The 21,875-nt window shown below is 36.3% G+C and overlaps 1 protein-coding gene across 3 annotated transcripts in view; it reads right to left on the bottom strand.

Moving 5' to 3' along the window:
• Positions 1 to 8,604: 8,604 nt before the first annotated feature.
• Positions 8,605 to 21,875, bottom strand: part of SERPINI2 (serpin family I member 2) — a 33,003-nt gene continuing 19,732 nt past the window's right edge. For all 3 annotated transcript variants that reach the window (XM_072807971.1, XM_072807969.1, XM_072807970.1), the window contains 4 exons: positions 20,440 to 20,537; positions 16,447 to 16,533; positions 13,057 to 13,146; positions 8,605 to 8,867 (listed from right to left, as the gene is read on the bottom strand). In XM_072807971.1, coding sequence (XP_072664072.1) covers positions 8,791 to 8,867; positions 13,057 to 13,146; positions 16,447 to 16,533; positions 20,440 to 20,537 — 352 coding nt within the window. In that variant the 3' untranslated portion in view covers positions 8,605 to 8,790. The remainder of the gene's footprint in view (positions 8,868 to 13,056; positions 13,147 to 16,446; positions 16,534 to 20,439; positions 20,538 to 21,875) is intronic.

Consider the following 21,875-nt stretch of genomic DNA (forward strand, 5'->3'; position numbering starts at 1 on the left):
ATGGAATCATGGCCTAAATGGATATATACTCAGGGTTCTTAAACTTTTTGGTCTGAAGAAATCTTTCCACACTTAATCATTTAGCATACCAAAGAGCTAGATATTTGTCATAATAGGAAATAAAACTGAGCAATTAAAAATATTTATATTCCTTTTAAAACAGCAAAAATAAAATTATTAATGTTCACATAATGTATTCTTATTTTAAAAACCTTTTTCCAATTCAAAAAAAAACTGCAGACAAGTCATACCTTTTTATATTTTTCATATTTCTTTTATGCCTTGATGAGTAGAAAACAGCAATAATCTTTTATTTATCTCTGCATTCAGTTTGTTGCAATGTCATACATGTTATAGCCTATGGAAGCTCTATTGTACACTTATGAGAGACTTAGACTGAAATAGACAAATAACTTCATAAAATTATTATGAGAACAGTTTGACTTCATAGAGTCTTAATCACTTGGAGAAGTACTGCTATGCACTGTACAATTGCAATATTAACCTAACAATCAAGAAGTAAAAGAGTAAATATTTTAACAAACAAACAAACAAAAAAAAAGAAATCTCTTCTGGTGGTGGTTTTTAACTGAACCAACCAAAATCACATATTTGGGGCATCCTACACCAATAACTTCTGAAGGAGAAATCATATTCCTATTTTAACTTTGCTGATAAAATACTTTGGGGAAATTTAAGTTGAATCTGAAAAAGCTTAAATATCAATCCCTATAGTGGACTGCTTTGTTAACTTTTCATCATCATGTGGGTAGATTGAATAAATTAGTAACAGACTTTACCTAAATGTCTTAGATGACTAGCATTACTTTTTCCTTTGAATGCCTACATATAGAAATGGACTATTTTAGTATTTTTCAGTTTTGCTATGGTTTTATCCTAACCTACTGATATAATAAGCATATAAATAAATATACTAGGCAAATTCAAATCACAGAATTCTACAAATCTCTAAAAGGAGGAGAATGTATGGTAAGAATATATATGCTATGAATTGGAATATCTGAGAATGCTCAAACACCCCAACTTTTAAATTTTTTCTTCAATAATCTCTAAGCAATTTGATTAAATAAAATGTTCTTCTTTAAACTCTTTTGAAAATGCACCAGAGCAGAACTCACTTAATCATATTCTGTCTCTCCTTAAATGATTATTTCTATGCTAAATTCAATATTTACAAAGATATCTAAACTTATCTTCTTGTTCTCTTCTCTAGGATGCACATATATAACCCTTCGAGGTGATATAAAGTTAAGGAAATCAAGTTAAGAAGGAGCTGCCTGGATTGCACCAAATCATTGCACAAGGCAATAGGGCAATGTATCTACACTTTCACTATTGAGTTCTAGGTTTTTGCTTCTTTCTTCCAAGAAGTGATACCAAGGTAGAAACAAGTTGAAAAAAATGAGGATATAAAACTAAATAAGTAACTATTTATACTGACTTTAGCAATCAGCAGGAAAAGCAATTTGGTCAGCAATTTCCAGGAGTTCTTTCAAGATTGAACCCTTTTATATACAAATCATATTCTCCACTTTCATGTTTCCATTTTTTTGTATATAGCTGAATTTTCTGTCATTAGCTTCAAAAAGATCAATCTGACCTGCAAGTAATTTTATGGCTGCTAAAGAAAACTCAACTCTATTTTTTTTTAAAGGGCAACAGATTTTTTTTAAGATTTATTTATTTATTTGCGAGAGGGAGAGAGAGAGGGGGAGAGAGAGAGAGAAAGAAAGAGAGAGAGAATGAGCGGAGGAGGGGCAGAGTAGAGGGAGGCAAGCAGACTCCTGACTGAGCGGGGGAGCCCCACCAGGGCTCAATTCTAGAACCCTACGATCATGACTTGAGCTGAAACCAAGAGTCAGAAGCTTAACCAAGTGAGCCATCCCTCATCTCTCTTTAAAGGCAGATAACAAAATCCAAAATATAGCAACATACTAACAATAATAACAATACCTAGCATCCAATCACACTGCTACATATTTTAAAATGCAGAAAATGTGATCCACAAATAAAAGGAAAGTCAATAAATTGAAAAATAAAACCCCAAAATAACAGTGGTTATAGATTTAGCTAACAAGGACTTAAAATTATCAATATATTCTCAAGAATTTAAATTTATATATTAATAATTGAACCTAAATAAAATTTGGAGAGAAATGGAAGTTTTTTTTTTAAATGAAACTGTTAGTGCTAAAAAAATATTATATCTAAAATGAAAATCCTACCAGATGGAATTCAATGAAAATTAGACTCCGCAGAAGAAAAGATTAAACAACTCAAAGACATTACAATGGAAACTATGCAAACCAATGCATACAGTAAAACATGAACAATGCTTTGTCCTGTGGAGAGATGTGATGCAGTCTATCATATCTTTAATTCAAGTCCAGAGGAAGTGGGGAGAGGAAAGAAAAATGTTTTGAAGAATAGTGGCCAAAAATGTCCAAATCTGGTATTGACTCTTAGCTCATGGATCCATGAGCACAACAACCCCAAGCAGGATAAACACAGTGAAAATAACACTGCAGCACATTATAATTAAATTGCTGAAAAGCAGGTAGAGAACAGAGTCCTGTTACTTAGAAAAGATATCTTGATTGTAGATTTCCCAGCCTCCAAAACTGTGAAAATTAAATGTGTTTAACATACCCGGTCTATGATATTTGTTGTAGCAGCCTGAGCTAAGACATAACACCATGGAGATAGAGTCATGGAACTCTTATCTCAGCCATGTATCAACAACCTCCAAACTTCTTTTACTTGACAGAGAAATAAACTTTTGTCATCTTAAGGTACTTTTTCTTAGTCACTGTTATAGTTAAAACATGTGCTTTATATAATTATCTATAACTTCTAGGATCTCGTGTAGACTGATAAGTCAAATATATACCTGTATCGGCGGCTCTAACAAAGTTCTTTATTTATTTCAGTTCAGTGACTCCTCATTGAGTAACTGCCAGGATGCAGGCAGAGTCCTAGGTCCTATGGGAAACATAAAAATGAATAAGACTTCATTATGGTGCAATTAAAAATACACACTTCTTCCTGGCCCACTGGCACATGAGCAGCTGAAACAAAGAATTGTTATGATATATGGGGAGAGTGTTAGTGGAAAGAAGTAGCAATTGAGAGAAACTTGGATAACATTTTTAGAAAAGGAAATATTTGAACTAAGTCTTGAAGCAATATTAGAGTTTTGACAGACATTTTGCAGGAGGGGAGAAAAAAACATTTCCAGGCAGAGCAAGCAGATTTAGCGGTCACTCACTCCAAGTGAGAGATTGGAGATGTGCTACATAACCAAGCACCAATGAGTAAAGATTAATCTAAAAATGTGGGGTTACATTATGGAAGACCTTAAATACTGGCTGCAGAGTCTTGCTTTTATTCTTCATGCAGTAAGGAGACATCATCTTTATAATTCACTTACCATTTTTATTTGGATTTTTTTTTAGATTTTTTCTATTTGAGAGGTAGAAAGAGGGAATGCAAGTTGGGGGGGTGGTGAGGAAGGGCAAAGGGAGAGGGAGAGAAAGAATCTCAAGTAGACTCCCTGCTAAGGGTGAAGCCAGATGTGGGGATCCATCCCAGGACCCTGAGATCATGACCTGAACAGAAATGAAGAGTCAGTTGCTTAACCAACTGGGCTACTCAGATGCCCCTTTATTTGGATTTTCAGTGTAATCTTTTCTCATTGGCTTCTTTCCTCATTGAATCGTGTATTTTGGTAGCTTGTTATAGAAGCACCCCATCAAAAATGCTAAGTTAATTTACTATTGTCATTAAAATTCCTTAAATTTCAATGAAACTATGGGATGCCTGGGTGGCCTAGAGGTTGAGCGACTGCTTTCAGCTCAGGGCGTGATGGAGTCCCACATCAGGCTCCTTGCAGGGAGCCTGCTTCTCCTATTTCTCTGCCTCTCTCTTGGTGTCTCTCATAAATAAATATTTTTTAAAAAATTTCAATGAAACTATAACACTTGCTCACATCACGGTGCAACGCCAGTGACTGCTCCTGGTGGCTTTGGCAGCAGAGAGGGTCTGCCACACACAGTGACAGAGGCACCAGGCTAACATGGGCTCTCTCATCTTCTAAATAGTTTCCAGGGTCGGCGGTTGACATTTTCAACATTGACATCACAATGGTATAGAAGAGAAAGGTTAAAGAGGAACACTTGGTTCTTAATCATTTGGGCTCACAAGTGACACACTCATCTCCATTCCAGTTCCATGAATGAGAACTAATTGCAAGGCTCCACTCAGATAAAGGCAATGATGGGTGAAACGACGTCTCCAGCCAGGCCACCATTGCCTAGCAGCAGCTCTATCCCGAGGAAGCCCACCATCAAAAATCTTCACTATGTAGAGGTCTCTGCCGCAAGAGTAAAATTGTTTTATATATACTGTTTTTATTTTTATTTTTTTTATATACTGTTTTTAAAAATTGAATCTCACACCTATAAAAGACAACTGTAAATACATTAAGGATAATGTGATAAACCAATATCATAGTGAAAGGCACATCCTGGAATTTTTGTTGGTTTCATGAAAATCCACTGTTTATAGATAATGGTGACTCAAAAGACATTATTCCAGAATGTGTCTTTGTTGAGAAGTCCAAGATTTACAAACATAGGACTTCAGAATAAAGACTTAAAATAAGATTTGTCCAGCCCTTCAATGTACTGGTGAAGATATCAAAGCCCCAGAGGATTGAAGTGACAAGCCAAAAATATAATTTTAGACAGTGAAAAATGTCTCATCGTTCACTTCCTTTATACCATCAGGGTGGTCACTTGAGGCATGAAAAAGAAAAAGAAAAACAAACTGATTTTGGCTTCTAGAACTTCAGAGTTTATTTAGAGTTGATCATACAAGGAAACAGAAAAAAAGAAAGAAAGAAAGAAATGAAATACAGGGGGGGAAAACTGCTTTTACAAACAACAGATTACAGTATGCCCACTTTTCCACCCTGTGCACAGAGTCAGTCTCAGGAATCACGCAGCTCAGGTGTCAGCCCCTCCCTGGGTATGTCTCAACGATGCAAGGCCCTCCTAGGAGAATATATCTTACTTCCAGAAGCTCAAACCACTGACTTCTAAGAAAACCTGCCTAATTTCTCTTTGTGTATTTCTAGATTTCTAGATCATTATTACCCAATTCAGGAAATTCTATAAATCTCACCCTCACTCAAAAAAAATCTCAGGTCTTTGACTCCCAAGGTCCCACTGCCTGAAGTAGCAGACTCCTTCCTCTAAAAAAATGTCATGAATGAGAACTATGTGAAGTCAATAAACCCAATTCCAAAGTTTCCAAAAAATACTATTACTTTAATGGCCATTTTGTCTCAAGAAGGAAAATAAAAAAATGTATATGTGATATGTGTATGATGGATCAGATTTTTTTCAAAGGATATTTATTTGACAGTATTTTTATCCCACACAGATTATGTACTGTTGTGATCTTAAGAATTTCACATAGTTTGGCAAAGAAAATTATTTCATATTTATTTTATATATAAATATTTATATAAATATATATTTATATACATATATATATATCTTTTATAAATATGTTCCAGAAATTTTTAACCTTTGTGATGTGGAGCTATAATAACTACTGAATTAATTTCACTGAAGATGAAGATTAAAGGTTTTAATCTTGAAAGTGCTTTGGCAACTATGTTTCTTGAACAGGTGGGAGGGGGGATTTTCAGCTGGAACCCACACCAGAAAGCTACCCTCTCTTCTAAGAGGAGCTTAAACATGCTCCTTTTGGAAGGCAAGTAACAATAACCAAGTACAGAACATGAAATCAGAGAAGAAAAACATTTGATAGTGCAGTCAGTCTCCATTGCAAGGAACTTGAGGCAGACATTTAGCAGATTTTAGTGAGGAAAAGCAAATATATGAGGAACATATTATGAAAAAAACTACTTAAAGTGAAACTTGGGCAGTCACCTTATTACATTGTCTCATTTAGAAAACCCTTCTTAATTCCTTATCCTGTTTTATTCAGTGGATATTGTCCTTCTGCCACCGGTAAAATGTCAGCTCCCTGAAGGCAGAGACCCTGTCAGATTTGTTCACTGGTATAGCCCTGGTTTCTACAGCAATGCCTGGAACATGATGGAAGCTCAGTATTTCTGGAAAAAATAAATACATCTCCAGAGCAAACTCACATGGTACACATGAGGAGGATCCTAAGACTGAGGTATTCCAAGGGAAACAGGAATTTGGGCAGACCTGATTAAAACTACTATCCTCCTAACAACCTATTATTCTCTTCTTCCTGAACTGAGGAAGCATATTTTTAAATCCATTCCATGATGAGCAACAAACTTGTGATACATCATTAACATATAGATTAGCATTTACTGTGCTATAGCTAAGTAAGCTCAAGTTGGCATTCTAGAAAAATGAATATCGCTTTCAATTATGTTATGGTTTTAAGCAATCATAATTAATTATAAAGTTGTTTTCATAACGTCAGGAGTATTGTTCTAGGTTTTCCTGTAGATAGAAATCTAGACTTTGGAGACTAGATAGCATAATATTTCAGGGGAAGACCTACACTACTTTAAAGGATTTACACAGGGAGTACCTGGAAGGTACAGTCAAGTATGCGACCAACTTTGATTTCTGCTCAGGTCATGATTTCCCCTCAGGGTTCTGAGATCCAGCCTTGAATTAGGCTCTGCACTCAGCTGGGAGCCTGCTTGAGGATTCTCTCCCTTTTCCTTCTGCTTCTCCCCTTGCTTTTTCTCTTTCTCTCTCTCTCAAAATAAGTAAATAAATCTTCAAAATAATAATAATAATAATGAAGGACTTAAGTAGAAAGGATTATAACTCAGAGATTATAGTCAGTTTTCTCACTGAGATAGTCTTGGCTTCAAACTTGGGAATACTGTGAAGATCACCATATTTATTTGCTATGTGTCCTTGACTAATTTATAAGAGCCTCAGTTCTTCCATCTGGAAGGTGGGTAATAATGTTCCACAGGGTTTTTCGTATGTTTAATGTAATGTAGATGAAGTGCTTACTTCAGTGTCTGACACATAATTAGAACTCAACAATGGGTTGTCATTACCATGAAATTCTCTGCTAAGATTTGCCAAAGCCAACAAACAAAAGGATGCTCTCTCTCATTAACATGAAAATGGAAAAACTGTGAAACATGTTATATCGAGTCATCGGAATGTAGTATTCTTTTGGATATTTGGATCTGACATTTCAGAGTTTTCAGAGAAAGGGTTCTGCATTTAATCTTTACAGATTACAATCTTGGCTCTAACACTTCCTTATTTCAGTGTTATAAAATCTTGGAAGGTCAGCTTCCTAAATCATCCTAATTTAGCTGCCACTTTCATGCATAGGAAAACTTCTCATTATTTTACTTTCCTATACATGTTTAAAGCATAAATCAGAAGAGGAAAATAGATATGACCTTAAAGGTATTAAACAATGGCAAATATTAAATGTTAAAGCATGGAGTTAAAAATTATGTTTTTTCCCTTTGCTCATTTGTTTCGTTTCTTAAATTCCACAAAGGAGTGAAATCATATGGTATTTCTCTTTCTCTGACACATTTCACTTGGCATGATACTTTCTGACTCTATCCATGTCATTGCAAATGGCAAGATTTCACTCTCTTTATGGCTGAATAATATTCCACTGTATGTATATGCTATATATCTATATCTATCTATCTATCTATCTATCTATCTATCTATCTATCTATCTTACATCTTCTTTATCCATTCATTGAGAAAGAGAGAGAGCAATCAAACCAAGAAGCAGACTCCTAACTACAGAGAACAAACTGATGATTATCAAAGGGGAAGTGGTGAGGGGATGAACGAAATAGCTGATGGGGATTAAGGAGTGCATTTGTCTTGATGAGGACCAGGTAACATATAGAATAGTTGAATCACTATATTGACACTTGAAATTCATATAACACTGTCTGCTAACTAACTAGAATTAAAAACAAAACAAAACAAACCATTAAGTTGAGATTAGTAAAATACTCAAAGCTCATTACTGTCATGGTTATGGGAACTCTGTATCTTAAGTGGCCCCCAGAGAGGCACACACTATTCCCATTCTGTCTCTTGACCTTACTTCTGCACAGTCTGAATAATGCTGCTATGCCTGGGAGTTAGATGGCCCAGTATTTTAGGAATACAGAGACTTTGATATCTAAGATAGAAATTCGGTATCAAAATATCTTAGACAAGATTGTTCTTATTACACCTTATTACATTGGTGTAATGTAATAAGTATCAAAATATCTTAGACAAGATTGTTCTTATTACACCTTATTACATTGGTGTAATGTCTCTCATTCATGAGAGACACAGAAAGAAAGACAGAGACATAGGCAGAGGGAGAAGCAGGCTGTCTGCAGGGAGCCTGATGCAGGACTCAATTCCAGGACCCAAGGATCACGACCTGAGCCAAAGGCAGAGGCTCAACCACTGGGCCACCCAGGTGTCCCCATTCTAACATATTAATAGTAATATTTTATGTAAGATTACTGCTTTTGATTAATATAGACTTTATAAAACATAACCAGAAATATTAAATGAATACTTTCATTTATTAATAACATTAATTATTCATTAATACAGATCTATATTAGTAAAGATTGATACACATACAGTTAAAACAGAAAAAGAGATGTAGAGAATATTTGCAAGATGATGATATTTTGCCAATCGACTATTTTTCAGGAATCATCTTCCATTCTGAGGCTCTTCTTTTCAATCACAGTGAATCTAAATCTCTTCCCTTCATCTTTTGGGTGTCAGGATTTGTCACCCTTCCCATAAACAAAATTGATTCTAGGAAAAGGAAAAAAAACAACTTGGAATTTCTGGTGAAAAAGTTGACAATAATTAGTCTTTCTGAATATTTTAACAAGTCATTTAGTCTTTCTTTCTGTAAAAGATAAATAGGCAACGTCTAACAGCAAAACCCTCTCCTTGGTCTAAAATACATAATTATATCATTATTAATCATTTTCTGGTAATTTATGAAGTAAATTAACACCAACAACAGCTTGTCACGGAAAATGCATTAGTCCTGTTTTTCATATAGGAAGGCAAAAATAAAGCAGCAGAGGGGTGTTCTTCTAAATATAGAGACTCAGGCAAACATAGCGTAATGAAATGGTGATGAACATGGTGGAGTTTTAAATTTAAGGCATTAGCAGTCATCTTTTTATGCACGTAACATAAGCCCTTAGGGTTAAGAGTGTAGCTTCTCAGATGTCCTCCTTCAGCTCTGAAGCAAAGCTTACTGAAAAAGACAATATTTTCTATTGCTAGTACTTTCAAATCCTCACTAAAGCGAAATTGTAATCCAGCAGAAATGTAAACACCTGAATCCAGCCATTCTGTGTTTGTGAGTGAAAAGGAATTAGGAACTAGAGGACAAAACAGAAATAAAGGATGTGTCAAAATCCATTCACCTTTCTTTTCAACTAGGGTAAGAGAAGTGGCTTGAATGGGTTGATGCCAAGTATTGCCTTGACTTTTATGTTCCTTACAGATACATGAAATAAATGTGAATTTCAAAGTGATAAAATAAATTTTGTATAATTTAAAATCTAATGGAAATTATACTGAGATATGTTTGAAAGAATTACTAGATATTATTATTAGATATTTCATTAACTCTTTACTGTTCAGTCCAAAGAGAGCCAGTAACATGGAAATAGACATAATCTCTAGCATTTTTTTCTTTTAGTGATAATAATCAATAATACTTCACCTCAAAAACCTCAAAATAATTCCAAGAAACAGAAAAATACTCCTGTTTTTCGGGTAGATGGGGACCCATAAACAACTTGCTCAGGATGTATATATTGCATTTTGTCACAATAGGAATCAGCAAGGACTGTTGTCTCTTTAGAATTTTATGGCATTAAATTGCTTATTGGAATTATTCGGCAAATTTTTAAAGTGACTTTTAGGGAAACTAACCTCATAATTGAAGGCAACAGTTTAAAATTGTAAACACTCAGAAGTGTAGGGCGTTACATAAAAGCCATTTGTCCCAGCCTTTTCAATCTGTTTCTTTGACCAAGGAGTACTATGTGTTCAATGGAGTCCTTATGCAGTCATTAATCTACTCTCCACTAAAGTGGATGGATTAGTGCACTCTTCCTGGACATAACAGCAAAAGATGGAGAGGGAAGCTGAAGCAGAAATCATTATTGTTTCATTTTTCTCTATGTTCCCCCTTCTCAAAGAGGTGTCCTCTGTATTTAACCAACATATGTATATAATATTCCAATCAGATAAAAGTAATTTTTACTTCCTAATATTAAAACACACTAGTATAACCAAAGCCAAGAGCCTAGAAGAAAGACTTCTCAATGGATACCCTGCTGTCTGCTTTTTCTTTCAAACTAAAACTAGAGTTTTAAACACAATATATATATTTTTTGTTGTTGTGTGTAGAGTACTGTCAGTTTCAGAATCATGATTCACTTTCTGAGAAATGGCACATTTCAGATAGCATCTGAAAGTCTCTAACACTGGCCTGCCCCCACGAAGAAAAAATGTTCTTCATTTCCCTGGAAGTTCAGTTTAGTAAGAGCTTTGAGTGAATATACTGAATATAAAACTAACATGATAGAAAAATACAAAAAATGTTTGGATTTTGCCCAAGAGGACTATTTGAAAGAAAATTTTAAATCTAGATAAAAATGGATTATACTAAATGTAAAATTATTCATCCTCTTACTTAAGAAATCATGAAAATAATATATTTTATGTAAAGCATGAGCCACTTAGTTTACTATGCTATGCTAAGGCACCATTTCTGTCAATCTCAAGGATTTCCTCAATTCATTTGTGAGAGAAAAATAAATAAATCACTGGATGTGTATTGTCTTAAGATAATGGCCCATTCTACAGTTTATATGGGAACAATTTACAGCCCCTGATAAATGAGTAGCCATTCATTTTAAACACTACTTAAAGGGAGCAACTCTAGTTTAGAAAGTCTCATTACAATAAAGATCGTGAGACAGTAGAAATTGTCATTAAAGTCTGATAGTTAAGCATTATCACAAATAAATAAATAAATGGATTATTTGGGGATGAGAATTTTCACTGCTGTTTAACTGAAAGCAATTACATGGCCTTGGTCATCAACTTGGAAAATAGAGAGTCAAACATATTCTAAATGCTATTATTTCCTTATGCATTGATGTCCAATGAAGTTTCATTTCTTTCTATTCTCCATACTCGATAATTACATACTAATTGTAAGAAATTAGAGTTATCTAAAGGTTAAGGATGTATAGATCAAATGGCACACTCAGAATATCTTTTAACATTGACACGCCCATCGTTGGAATTGAAGTCCTGTTAATGCAATCTCAGCAAACCTAAAACTATCTCATTATTTCCAAGACATAACTTTCAGAAGGGTCATTCCGCATTGGTTTCTTGTTGCCTAAAAAGAGATGGATATCTCCCTCAGGGGGCCAATAATATCAGTACCATTGGCTAATCTAATAGATTCAGATCTAAAATTAACTAGGTCTCTTTACCATGTAACCCAACTTACACAGAGAAACTTCTCCATTCTACTTCCTTCCTTTGGTCATTCCTTCACTTATAGTTATTGTTTATTCATAATGAATGTTACATGCCAGGCATAGCTTTACAGGCTTCATATATTCTTTTATTTAACTCTAGGTGATGAGTACTAATATTATGTTTAAATAGGAGGTAGAGAAAATATGGCTTAGGAAGTATAATTGACTTGTCTCACAACCATTAGGTTACACAGCTAGGTCTTGAGCCCCATCTGACATCCAAGTTCACACTGCCAGTCTCTAGGGATACTATTACTGTGTGCAGAGCACATGGCCAAGTACACCACATGTTGCCTTTGTGTCAAATGCTGTCCAATCTACTACTACCTCTACCTTTTGTAGCTAATTGCATCATCTCTCACGAACTGCCCAGACTGGAGACGCATATTTGACCTCTCCCTTCCGCTCAAAGCCTAAAGCTAGTCACTTATTCTTTTGGACTCTATCTCTGAAATCTTCACAACTGTTCAACTCTCAATTTCTACTCCTCTCGTGGCACCACAGAGAGTTGACTTCTGAGACTAACAGGCCCTATTTCCATTCTGCTACTTTCCAGCTGTATGAGCTTAGACAAATTATATAACCTCTCTCTGAGCTTCTGTGTTGTTATTGGACAAATAGCTAACCTGTAGGGAATGGTGTTAGTTAGAGATAGGTATTTAAAATTGCTAGCATATATAATAGCTGTGTTGGCAGCTATTACCACCATGGCCCGATTTTAGGCCCCTGTCACTTCTTAAAATGCAATGCCTGGTATAAAAGAGACATTTGCCAATGAAACGCCGGGACACCTGCACCCCGATGTTTCTAGCAGCAATGGCCACGATAGCCAAACTGTGGAAGGAGCCTCGGTGTCCAATGAAAGATGAATGGATAAAGAAGATGTGGTTTATGTATACAATGGAATATTACTCAGCTATTAGAAATGACAAATACCCACCATTTGCTTCAACGTGGATGGAACTGGAGGGTATTATGCTGAGTGAAGTAAGCCAGTCGGAGAAGGACAAACATTATATGTTCTCATTCATTTGGGGAATATAAATAATAGTGAAAGGGAATATAAGGGAAGGGAGAAGAAATGTGTGGGAAATATCAGAAAGGGAGACAGAACGTAAAGACTGCTAACTCTGGGAAACGAACTAGGGGTGGTGGAAGGGGAGGAGGGCGGGGGGTGGGAGTGAATGGGTGACGGGCACTGGGGGTTATTCTGTATGTTAGTAAATTGAACACCAATAAAAAATAAATTAAAAAAAAAGAGGCATTTGCCAAGTAGCCACTGAAAGAATGTTGAAAAATCGAAATAGATTCAATAAATTGAACGAATAAATGATCTCAGATATTTAGATTACAAATAGCAGCTAGAACTAGGTCTGTTTGACTTAAGCAGTTTCCCCAGAGAATTCTAGAGAAGATACCTGTTGGGTTATTCTTCACAATAAACAGAAATGGATGGTTTGCTATAAATTGATTGTGAGCCAGACTCATGATTGCAGGGATGTGCATACCTATGAAATAGAGACAACAGTTATTTAGATGTTCACATTAAAGGATGAATAAAGAAAATATACCTAAAATACTTTTTGTAGACAAGAAAAGTCATTTCGTTTGAGGAGGTAACTTGTAGAAAAATAACCATTTTCAAAATACAGAGAAATCTGGAATAAATTTAAAAATCAAAGAGCAGAAGAACAAATATTGGATTATTCATGGAATAATTCTAACTTCACATTTATGCTCAATGAAGAAGAAAGCCAGATACTAGATTCAATTTAGTGAAAGCAGTTGGAAAATTTCTTCTTTTAAACAGTAATTTTCTGCTCACTTTTTATTTATGTTATATGATTTATCCTTATAATGTTTCAACTATTAATTCTTAACCAGATTTGTTTGCACTTTATTTCTATTCTTCAGGCTTGTGGTAATTACATCTGAGTTCAGATTTACTTTTTTTAACTTTTCTGAAACTATTCTGTGGCCTCAGAGCTTTTAGGATTTGTGCTGTGAATGAATATAGGATTTTTTATGTGATTAGAAGAAGAGATTTTCTGCTTTAATAATTATTTACTATAATAATTTATATCATGTGGCTCCATTGTAGCATTTGTCAACATTTAAAGTGGGGTAAAAATTTAAATGATTGTTTTTTTTTTCTTTTAAAATTAAATATTTCTGGGCAGCCCCGGTGGCACAGTGGTTTAGCACCACCTGCAGCCCAGGGCGTGATCCTGGAGACCCTGGATCGAGTCCCACATCAGGCCCTCTGTATGATGCCTGCTTCTCCCTCTGCCTGTGTCTCTGCCTCTCTCTCTCTCTCTGTCTCTATGAATAAATAAATAAAATCTTTAAAAAAATTGAATATTTCTATACTCAATTCAGATGTTTCCTTTACCAATAATGCAATGGTTTTGTACAATTATTTTCAGACTCATGAAAAAGTCATTTAAAAAATTGCAACAGAAGTGATCAGAACTGAAAAATAATGTTAGAGAAGGAAAAAAACCTGTCTTCTACACTCTTTGTTTGTGACCGGGGTATGCAAATTAAACTGAAAAAGACAGATTAACAGAAGAAATGGTTTATTTTATATCCCCAGAGGAGCTTCACAGAAAAAAAAAAAAAGTAAATACCCTGCAAAATGTTAGGCTTGACAGCTTATCTGGTTTATCTATCTTTTTAACAAAGGGTGGTATATTGTGGAGAATAACTCCAAAAAAAAAACAAAACAAAACAAAAAAACAGGGTAGGGTGCTTCTGGGGCAATACATTATGGGGAGGTAAATATATAGGAAAAAATAATAGTAAGAGAGGGTTATTTCATAAGGTTTATTAAATAGACTCATTTCAGTGCCAACTTTCATCTCTTGTGATAAAGGTTGTTCTCTGATTTGGTAGAGAGGAGGAAAGATACCTTTACAAGGGAAATTTATGCCCTGGTTTTAGGCAAATCGAGGGAGAGTAGAGAGAGCTCTTTTTTTCTGTGCTGTTTCTCCATTTTCTTCAGCTCTAAACAACCCTTCAGGCAAAGAGGTCTATTTTGGGGTGGCATATTCTGATCCCCTTCAGAATCAAGCATAACCTTGGTAGTGTAAAATGCATAGCAGTCTCCTACCTGCAAGATCAGGGCTACAATGCCCAAACTACAAGTGAATATAGACTTAGGTTTGAATTGATGAAAGAATGCAAAAAAAAGTATAGTCCGTGTCATTCCTATTCTCACTTGGGTGAATACTTGAGATTTTTTCTGTTCTTGAGCATCCCCTGATCAGATACCTGAAAGTCAAAACACTCACACGGAAAACTTTTCGGACATGTAATACACCAGTGTCACTGCTGATCCCTTAATGATTGTTACACCCTCTTAGAGAACCCTAGACTTAAATTAGAGGCAGTGGGTGATAGAGCTCTGAACTTGAAGTCCGAGAACCTGATTAGGGTTCAAACTCAGCTGTCAATTAATAGTATGACCGTAGGCAAACCATTTCATGTTGTGAGCCTCTTTCTTCACCGATGTAATGAGAGGATCAAAGAATGATCTATAAGGACTCTTACATAAAAGCAGCTGGAAAATTTGTCTACATAGGCCAACAACTTCATCCAAAGCAATCTTTTTATTTCTCTAAGACTGAAATAGCCCATGCCCTCCAATCTCAGTTCCTTGAACACAGTAATGCCAAGGCCTTCAGGAGATGCTAGAATGGTAGCAGGAGTCCAGTGTGACCCACCTACATGTCAAAATCCATTGGCACTACATAGTATTATAAATTAACCAAGAAATTAATAACATTGGAACAAATTTATAGAAATTTATCAATATGACAACTTAAAGGATGCGTATCTTTTACATATTGGCTAAACTCACAATAGTCTAAAGAATTAAAATAGACTTATGAGACATCCATTAAAGTTGTTTTTGCATTTCTAATTAAATTTTCTCCAATTATTTTTTGAGGATTACTTGTATGGAGCATAGATACTATTCAAAATGCCATTTATTCAGGGAAATCTATCATGAAGGAGTGGTTCTCAAATTGTAATGTGTTCACAAATCATCCAGAGACCTCAGAAAACAGAGATTCTGATTAAGTAGGTCTAGAGTTGGGCCTGATAGTCTGTATTTCTAACAAGTTCCCAAGCAATGCTGATCCTTCTAGTCCATGCACTGTACTTGCAATAGCAAGGACAAGCACTGATTCTAAACTTTGGATGTACATTAAATTCACTTAGGGAAATGTAAGAAAATGCTAGAGTCTGAATTTCACCTCCAGAGATACTAATCTAATTAATTTACTAATTTAGTTTTGGGGGATAGACTGGACATAGGATTTTAAAAAGCTTTCCAGTTGATTCAAACAGGCAGCTAACTTTAAGAGCCACTGGTGTATAGGTAATGACAAATAAAAGTATTAGAAAAGTAGGGACCTACTTGGTGTAATAGAAGAAGGAAATTAATTAATTGCTTAAAAGTAAGCATTCCTGAACAATAATGATTTCATGTGTGAGGGTTAAGTTTCCCTCACAGGTCCTATCTCCTAATTGGCAGGTAAAATTCAATTTACAAATAAGCAAATATCATTAGATGGGCCTCAACTCCTAATCAAATCCCCACCCTGGTCTTTTTTTTATTATGCAGCAGCTGCAGAGACACAAACATAGCTTATACAACCAATTTCTCTTTTCTCCCTACAGTTTGCTGGACGGCAGGAGAGAAAAAGGAGATCAGAGTCCTGTAGAAATGCCAATGCCTTAATTCTGCACATTTCCCCTTAGTCATTCCTCTGGGTCGATCATGAAACCATTTGTCCTACCAGTTGCTGTTGCAGCTTCACTGCCATCTTCATTTATTTCAAAAAAAATGTGTTGCATGACCTGGGAAACAAACACTTCAGCTGAATCTGTTGGAAAATAGGAAAGTGTATTTAAGGATTAGAACTCAGACCCATCACTTATTGCATCCCATATTATATCACATTATCAAAAGAATAAAGAACAGAAAAGACAACAACAACAACAAATTCTTCCCAAGTTAGTTAATTTGCTAGAGGTGGAAGGTAGTTTAGCTCTTGCAGAAATGATACAGAGACCCGTAGAGAAAGATCAAGTTTAGCCCGGATACAAAGGCAGAGATAGAAGGGGATAAGCCTCAAATCAGGTATCCCACTAAGTGAAATATCTGTATGGACAGAAGGTTTTGCCCCCCTTAGCTACAGTCCACAGACAAGATGAAAAAGGCTTTACAGATTTGAATTAATCCCACCTATGTATTCAACCTCAAAGCCAACTTGCCTTTCAAATTCTGTATTCAGTTTTGATCTGACTTTAAAACAAAATTTACTTTCTTTCAAGACTGGTGAGGCTATGAAAGTCTAAAGAGCTTTTTTGTCATCTGTTACAAAATCACTTCAGAGCCATGCTTTAAAACCTGTCAAATTTCTCAGTGTAAGATAGTGTCTTACAACATTCTGTTCCGGTGTGGATACAAGCTGAGAGAACATGCCCCTCTTCTCCCCTTGGTGGAACTGATGTGTGTGTGAAGCGTTTCTGATCCTGTGACCCGCAGGGATAGTCTTCTTGAGAAGGGGGAAGTGAAGCCATGAGTTCAGAAGCCATCAGCCATTCCCGCTGTGTCAGGACCACTTAGATCTGACAGTGTTCCTCAAAGAGACAACGGAAGCATGGTCTTGGGTTCAGTGGTGGCCAGAAAGTAGAGGAAGGACGATGGGCCTTGAAACTTGAAGAGGAAGGAGAAAAAGGAGCTTTGTTTCTCTTGGGAGAGAAACCTGATGTGATCAGACGGGCTCCACCAAAACCACCAGATTTACAAGGATTCGGGTAGCAATACCTTATAGTAAAGGGGACCCAGCTCTGGCAGCTGACCGACTAGTAAAGCCCATCAGGCAAGATAAAGAGATGTCATAGAAGGGACTTTTGCACAAAAAATGGCTTCCTAAAAATAAATTCCAAATTGCTTGTCATCACTCTATCTGGGCCCCTGAATACCTCTTATCTGCATCTGTTACCCTCCTCTCCTCATCTAGTAGCTCCAGCTCATCATCAAGCACCAAGGCCATAGCCCTAACTCTCCTTCTACTTAAAACCCCCTTCCCCAGAACTTTCCCTGACTGGCTCTGTCGTTCTTTAGGTCCCAACAAAAATGTTACTTCCCACCCTAACTCTGCCTTCATCTGACCTAATCGCTATTTATTCCATGATATTTTAGTTAATTTACAGCATCCATCACCTCAGCATTTCATTAACTAATTGCTTATTAATTATTCATCAGCAGATGTATACTTCACTAGAAGCAGAACTCCGTCCATTTTATGCATCCCTACAGAACTGCCTGGCATGTGGTTGGCTTACAATAAATATTATCAAACAAATAAACCATGGGTATGAATATGTCCAATGATAGAAACATATAAGATGGAGAAGAGGGGACATGCACATCTTGAAATACAAGAGAATGATCTGGTACAGGATCAGGCAAGTAAGCATGCTCTTTCCTGAGGGCTGCCTAGAGTAAATCAGGATTCACATATGGAATCCAGAGAAGATGACCTAGAGACCTATATCAAGCCATGAGTGAAGAACAAAAAGCACGTTGGGGTGCAGCGGAGAATTTCACCCAGTTTAGGACTGGTACCAGGTCAAGTAACTCCATGGCCCTCAGATTAAGTCTCTGGTCTCATGTATCCTGTCTTACCACAAATAAAGCCTGATTTTTGGAAAAGAATGGGACCTGACAGAGAATAGACGAGAACAAGGAAACTAGACTCCATAAAGTCACTGATTTCTTCACGTTTGTAATAATTTTCCTCCTTTTCTATGAAAATTCCAAGAATGTCTCTGTCAAGTTAAGAGCACAAGAAGCCTTCTACAGCTTTGCTAGAAGATGTCCAAGTAAATAGTAATGTGCCATTGCCCCACTTGGCTTTTTGGTGTTTTTGTTTTTGTTTTTTTACCATTTACTTAGTATCTATTATGTGCCAGATGTTGGACAAAGTGGTTTACATACATTCTTTCATTTATTTTCACCATTACGATGTATTATCTCATTTTACAAATTAGAAAGTTGAGGCTCAGGCAGCTTAAAGGTTTTACTAAAGGTAACACAAGAAGTAATAGCACTGTGAAGTCAAATATTCATCTCCAAGTTTCCGAAAGTGACTTCCGGAAAACATTTCATTCAAAGCTTGTGAATTAGGTAAGTGTAAGATGGTAGGTCTTGTGTAAATATCCCACAGCACTAGTGTCGGACTGGCTCACGGTAGCTTTAGTGAATGTTTACTGCAGAAGTGAGAAGTGGGGAGAGCAGGGAACTTACTGTTCTCCTAATGACCAGATATAGCGCCAGTGATGGCTCTGGCTATTTTATTTCCAGCAGTAAATTAGAACCAAAGTAGTGAAAGCAACTCAAATCGGCAACTCTCCCAGGAGGGAAAGAGCAGAAAAGGTTGGATGTTTGTTTTTCTCTGTTTAAAGTTATTCTCTTGCACAAATGCTTTTAGAAAGCATTTTGGAGGTATTTTCATGATAAATCTGCCTATAAGAGGAGATTTTATAGAAGTCACAAATTGTTGGGAATTCGTACATTGAGTGACTGTTGGAAAAGTCTGATGTACAGCAAGTGAGCCTCTGAAGGCCAGAAAGAAGGCTAAAGGGGAGAGGTGCTTGAGGTTGGTGAGGTGGCTGTGCTCCAGGGCACACATAGATAGCCTGCCGTGGCAGTATTTAACGTTGACAGCCTCATTCCTGATTGCTGATGAAATTGTCAGAGAAGTCAGATCTGTCAGTGTGAGAACAAGTAGCTAAATTATGTGTGAAGCTAATAATGAACATCTGTCACCAGTGTACCCCACCCACCTCCTCCACCAGGAAAGCTCATTCATTCTATTCATTTACCCACGTAATTGATGAGTGAATGAATTAATGAATACTTCTCCAAAGCTCAGATATTTACATAGGAATACACAATATTTCCATGTTATGATACAAAACCCCATCAGACAGACAGGCTTGTCTTTTTTTTCTTTTTTTTTTTTTTTTGGCCTTTTAATAAAACAGAGGACTGAATTTAAAAGAGGGTAAAAAAACTTGGGGTGAATTGGCCCTCTTTGTCTTTAGTTAGATATTTTTATTATTTTATTATTCTTTATCTTTAGTTAGATATTTTTGAACCACCGGTATTGCCAAGACAAGAAAAAAATAAATAAAAGATTGTCTAGGGCTTTGTTGTGTGAGTGAGCATCTTAGCCATGTGCCGTTTCCCAGGTGTGAGTTAGCATAAAAGCTCCATCTCCTCAGATGTGTTGTTAGTCTCAAGCTAAATCTGCAAGCTGTGGCATTACAATTTCTACATTGTGTTCGTCATCCAGCAGCTTGTGGATGCCTATTTCATGGGCTCCAGTATTACCAAATTAACATTTGCAAATTGGTTTATAAGAGTTTTATTAGCTCCGTGTAGATGAGAGTCTCAAAGTCGTAATCCCATTATTCAGATAAGGAAATCCAAACAGGGCTGAAATAAAAGCCCATATAATACTTTACCTACATAGTTTTATTACAAGCATGGTTAGAAGGCTTATCTAACATTCTGAAATGCTTTCTGACTTTCATTAAGGAAAATGACTTAAATGCAAAATAAAGTGCTTGTTTACAGACAGCGCAACATGACTGTGACATTTAGTCACTGTGTGTGTATGTATTTTCTGGGGCCAAATGCTCTTTCAGATCAGTCCGTTAGCAGTTACTAAGAAAGCATATTAACATAATAATATAAGAATTATTTATCACACTACCTGTTATTCCAGAAAGGTCACAGCCACCACTAAATATCTCGGTCATATTCAAAGAATACAAAGCTTCTTTGAAGTCTAATTTTTGTTCTACTTTAAATCTGTTAAAAAAAAATGAAGAGGAAAAGTCTTGAAAAATTGTATAACATATGCTACCAAAATGTTTTCCACAAAATGGATGACTTGGAAGAGATTATAATGTGAAATCTTTTGTTTTCATTAGACCAATTACATTTCCCCCAGCTCCACTGAGCAGTTTCTGAAGTTGCTAATAACTGGCTTCCCAGATAAATGGTTGGTGGGAAGGGGGGAGAAAATACTACATTTTTTGAAGTTATAATTATCTAACAAAACAGGGTGAGAGTTCTAAGTTTTCAATTGCTTGGCTCCTTCCCTAGAAAAGTAAAGTTTCCCTCCAGTAACTGTATGCACTCTGTTTTTCACACCATCAAAAATGGTCCCTGGCATACTTCCAAAATACTATGGAAGGAGAAGAGGAGCCACCACCCTTGGATTGTTGGCTACTGAAGCACAGAGAGACATTAATAATCTATTATCCTTCCCATCCATTGTCACAAGTGATGTGACTTCCTTCTATTTATGGACACACCTAATATCTTCCCAAAAGGTTCTATAAAAGGGGTAAGAGATAGAAAGGGAACTAAATGTCTTTAAATAAAATAAAAGATAGGGCAGCCTGGGTGGCTCAGCGGCTCCTTCAGCCCATGGCCTGATCCTGGAGACCCGGGATCGAGTCCCACATCGGGCTCCCTGCATGGATCCTGCTTCTCCCTCTGCCTGTGTCTCTGCCTCTCTCTCTCTCTCTCTCTCTGTGTGTCTCTCATGAATAAATAAATAAAATCTTAAAAAAAAAGATTAGAGTCATTACCAAAAACGAACTCTATTTAAAAAAAATAAAAGATAAAAAATTATAGGAGGGGGAAAAATTGCTGGCCACTACTTCCTATGCAGGGCCCTAAGTTAGCACTGTAGGTTCCATTCAAATAATCAAACCTCAATTTATCTGATGTGAAGACTCTAACCAAAGAATCTCATAGTCTCACAGGCTGATCTGTGATTCCAAGTTAACAGAACACTGACTCTCACTTTACCATTTCACTAAAAAAGAAGAAAAAAAGAAAAGCTAGTACTTCCTGAGTCTATAGAAGCCAGAAACATCGACATGCATTTTAAAACCAGGTTGGACCTTTATGAAAGAAAAGAACAAGGAATTCTGTATATTTCTTCCATCAGTGAAATTCCAGGACAAGTCCTGCCTAAGGAGCTCGGCCTGAACTGATGAGCCTTTGCCCCTGTGCTCTCCAGTTTGGATACAGGCAAGGCTGGTCAAGAACAGGATCCTTGCTTAGCTAATAGGCAGGCCCATACCAGGGCTGGAAATCAGCTTGAGCAATCAGTCCAATTAGATTACTGTTTTA

The sequence above is a fragment of the Canis lupus genome, chromosome 31, assembly GCF_048164855.1.
Source record: "Canis lupus baileyi chromosome 31, mCanLup2.hap1, whole genome shotgun sequence".
NCBI classification, from domain to species: Eukaryota; Metazoa; Chordata; class Mammalia; order Carnivora; family Canidae; genus Canis; species Canis lupus.